Source organism: Octopus bimaculoides, chromosome 4, assembly GCF_001194135.2.
Source record: "Octopus bimaculoides isolate UCB-OBI-ISO-001 chromosome 4, ASM119413v2, whole genome shotgun sequence".
Lineage (NCBI taxonomy): Eukaryota > Metazoa > Mollusca > Cephalopoda > Octopoda > Octopodidae > Octopus > Octopus bimaculoides.
In genome coordinates, this window is record NC_068984.1 from 118,908,623 (window position 1) to 118,912,233 (window position 3,611).

Consider the following 3,611-nt stretch of genomic DNA (forward strand, 5'->3'; position numbering starts at 1 on the left):
TATATATATATATATATATCTATATATACATATATATATGTTTCTCTAGCAGCAAAATGATAAACATAAAGAAGTGCCAAGCTCTCAAAGTAGATGGAACATGTGTAAGTAGAAGAGCCAGGAAGATATGGTATGGAGTACTGAAGAACGACCTCAGGACGCTGAACTGTTCAGGCGAGATGACAAGGGACCAGGATGCCTGGCACCATGCTGCACTCAAGAAGACCTGTGCACTACAGCAGAAGTGTTTCTAGTTCTCTCTGGTAGAGACGATTGATCTGCAAGAGTCCTGTGTCAGTGCCATGTGAAATGAACTTATGACACTGCTACATAAAAGCACTCATGAGGTGCCATGTTAAAATACCCATACAGTACCATGTAAAAGCACTTGTGCAGAGCCATGTAAAAGTGTCCATGCAGTGCCACATGAAAACACCCTGCACATTCTGTAAAGGGGTTGCATTAGGAAGGGCATCAAGCTGTAGAAACTATGGCAAAACAGACTGGAGCCTGATACAGCTCTCCAGCTTGGCAGCTCTGGCCAAACTATTGGACTCATGCCAGCATGGACACCAGACGCTAAATGATGATGATAATATATATATATATATATATATATATATAGAGAGAGAGAGAGAGAGAGAGAGAGAGTGTGTGTGTGTGTATGTTTGAAGTGAAGTCCCGATATTGTTTATTAAGAAAAATTAGGCAGTCAGAATTTTGGAGAATTCTTTATTAGCTCTTTCATCCATTCATGAAAATTTTTCAAAATATTTGAAAAATCTTCATGAATGAATGAAAGCGCTAATAAAAAATTATCCAAAATTCTGACTGCCACCTTTTTCTTAATATATATATATATATATATATCATAATGTCATAGTTGTTTATAAAAATGTATTTTTGTGATGTGAACATTATCTAATACAGAACTCAATACATTAGATAGATTGCATACATACATGTTTGTGACATCAAAAGTACACTCTCAGTTTCGCTCTTATCTTTTCACGACAGCTGTGAAGAGACAAGGGTAAAACTCAAAGAAAACTTTTGATAATATCAAAATGTGTGATTGTGTAACAGCGTGTGTATGCATATGTGTGTGCGTTGTATTTTTATGAATAGAAAGAAATTGATATGGGTTTGAAAAAGTCATCACAGAACAGAACTAATTCCTATTTACAACACTTTATAAAGAGTTAGGGGCCATGTCTCATTCTTGTATTGTCAATTTTTGGTACAATCTTAATGGTTTGATGACTTTTCTATTACAAGTGTGGTCAGTATATTTTATTCCTTACCTACATTATATATATATAAATATATATATATATATATATATATATATATATATATATATATATATATATGCATACACACACACACACACACACACACACACACACACACACACACATAAATATATATATTTCTTGTCAGTGTATCATACATTTATAAAAGAAGCATACTCTAAAGCATAGAACAGTCATGTATCTATATGCAGTTAAGTCCATGTCAGGTCATAGAGTGACCAATGGTTTCACATCCATAAAGGGCCTAGCTCCATGGATAAGCTGTCCATGGGGCTAGACCCTTTATGGATGTGAAACTGTTGGTCACTCTATGATCAGACATACACTGACAAGCTGTCCATGGGGTTAGACTTTTTATGGACACAAAACCATAGGTCACTCTATGACTGGACATAGACATAACAGCATATAAATATATATATATGAACACACACTACATACATACATTCATTCATACATATATACATACAGGCATGCATGTATGTATGATGTATACACTTATAAATATGCATACATATGTGCATAAAATTAATTTTAAGTTGAATCTTTACAAATTGTCATTGTATGTTTTATTTTACCGGTTTTCAAGCAATAAAAGTGTTTAAACAACATTCTAGTATTTATACATGTGATTACGGAAAACCATTGAATACACATAAACCAATCACATAAACAACAAGAAAAAATGGAAAACATGACAAGTTAACACAGAGAAAGGATCCTTCATCAGTTGTCAGCTGTCTATCTACACCTCATTTCAAGCATTCAATGACAATATGAGTCTTCAAACACAGTTGCTCGTAAATTCTAAAATAAAATTTAGGATTTATAGAGGGTCAAAGTTGGGAACAAAAAAATGACAGTGGAGACATAAAAAGAAACGGAACGAAAACAAACATGGAGGGTTGTTAGACCAGAATGAGAGGAAAATAGTGAACGCTGGGAGAAACATTTCTTTTAAAAGAGAATATATATATAATATATGTATATGTGTATATATATATGCATGTGTATATGTATTTGTATATGTGTGTGTATATATATGTATGTGCGTGTGTGTATGTATGTGTATATATATATATATATATATAGACAGATAGATAGATAGATATGGCTACATAGAAATATATATGAATATGTGTGTATGAATGTGCGGATGTGTGTGTGTGTGTGTGTGTGTGTGTGTGTGAGCGTGAGTGTTTGTGTAAATTTTAGCCCTTTATTTTGTACCAAGTACCAATTTCTTTCCGTGAATGTCTCACCATTTCTTCCCAATGATATTTAGATTTCTTATCAAATTTTGCTCCAACATAGATACGGCCAATTAAATAACCAGATTTCTCATCTCTCTTGTTATGGTGCAGCACAGTGATGATAAAATAAATGTTTTCAAGTTGATGGTTTGGCATATCAAAAATGTAGGTCTCGTTAAAAATCGGGTTGCCATTTGTTGCATTTCTTAAGGAAGTTTTTGTTTTTTTCATTGCTCTCCCATCACTCATCAAAGCAACACGGACATAGGCATCTGAAAGGACAGTGATATAAAATGCTTCATTAGACAATGAGCATAAAATGTCAACAACACAGGAGGTACAAGTTTTAACAAATATTGTACTAGTTTAACACTTAAAGTTTGTACATATATACAAGAGGGTGCTGGAAAGTTTGTGGCTTTAAGGATATTGTGAAAAGCCTGGTTGGAGGCCCAACCTTCCGAGTTCTTTTACAGGGCTTAGAAAAACTGAAAGACCATTGTATTAAGTGTGTGAATCTGAGACGGGAATATGTTAAACATCACTTCAAAAAATCTCTCTCTCTCTCAATATATATATATATGTATATATATATATGAATAATATGAATGGACAGTCACATTGCAATACAACATATGTTTTGAAAAATAAAAGTCCAGTGAACTATATGTGCAATCATGTAATTATGCTATAATGTAGGGGGTAATCAGTCTTTTTGTCAAGTGCATGACTGTTTATAATTATAATCAATTTTACATCATTTTGTATCGAATGATATGTGATAAAGAATGTGTGAGTGAAATACAAGGCAAGTAGGAGTGATCAAGAAGTTTTTCAAGCAACCAATCACATTTATATATGCATATATATATATACATATATATATATATATGTAGCTTGCTTACCAACCACATGGTTCCGGGTTCGTTCCCACTGCGTGGCACCTTGAGCAAGTGTCTCCTACTATAGCCTCGGGCCGACCAAAGCCTTGTGAGTGGATTTAGTAGACAGAAACTGAAAGAAGCCCATCGTATATATATAT

General features: G+C 33.7%; 1 protein-coding gene across 1 annotated transcript in view; it reads right to left on the minus strand.

Moving 5' to 3' along the window:
• Positions 1-43: 43 nt before the first annotated feature.
• LOC106874852 (synaptotagmin-1) overlaps positions 44-3,611 on the minus strand; it is a 43,597-nt gene continuing 40,029 nt past the window's right edge. The window contains exon 6 of the mRNA XM_014922741.2: positions 44-2,841. Within this exon, the coding sequence (XP_014778227.1) occupies positions 2,528-2,841 (314 nt within the window). The 3' untranslated portion in view covers positions 44-2,527. The remainder of the gene's footprint in view (positions 2,842-3,611) is intronic.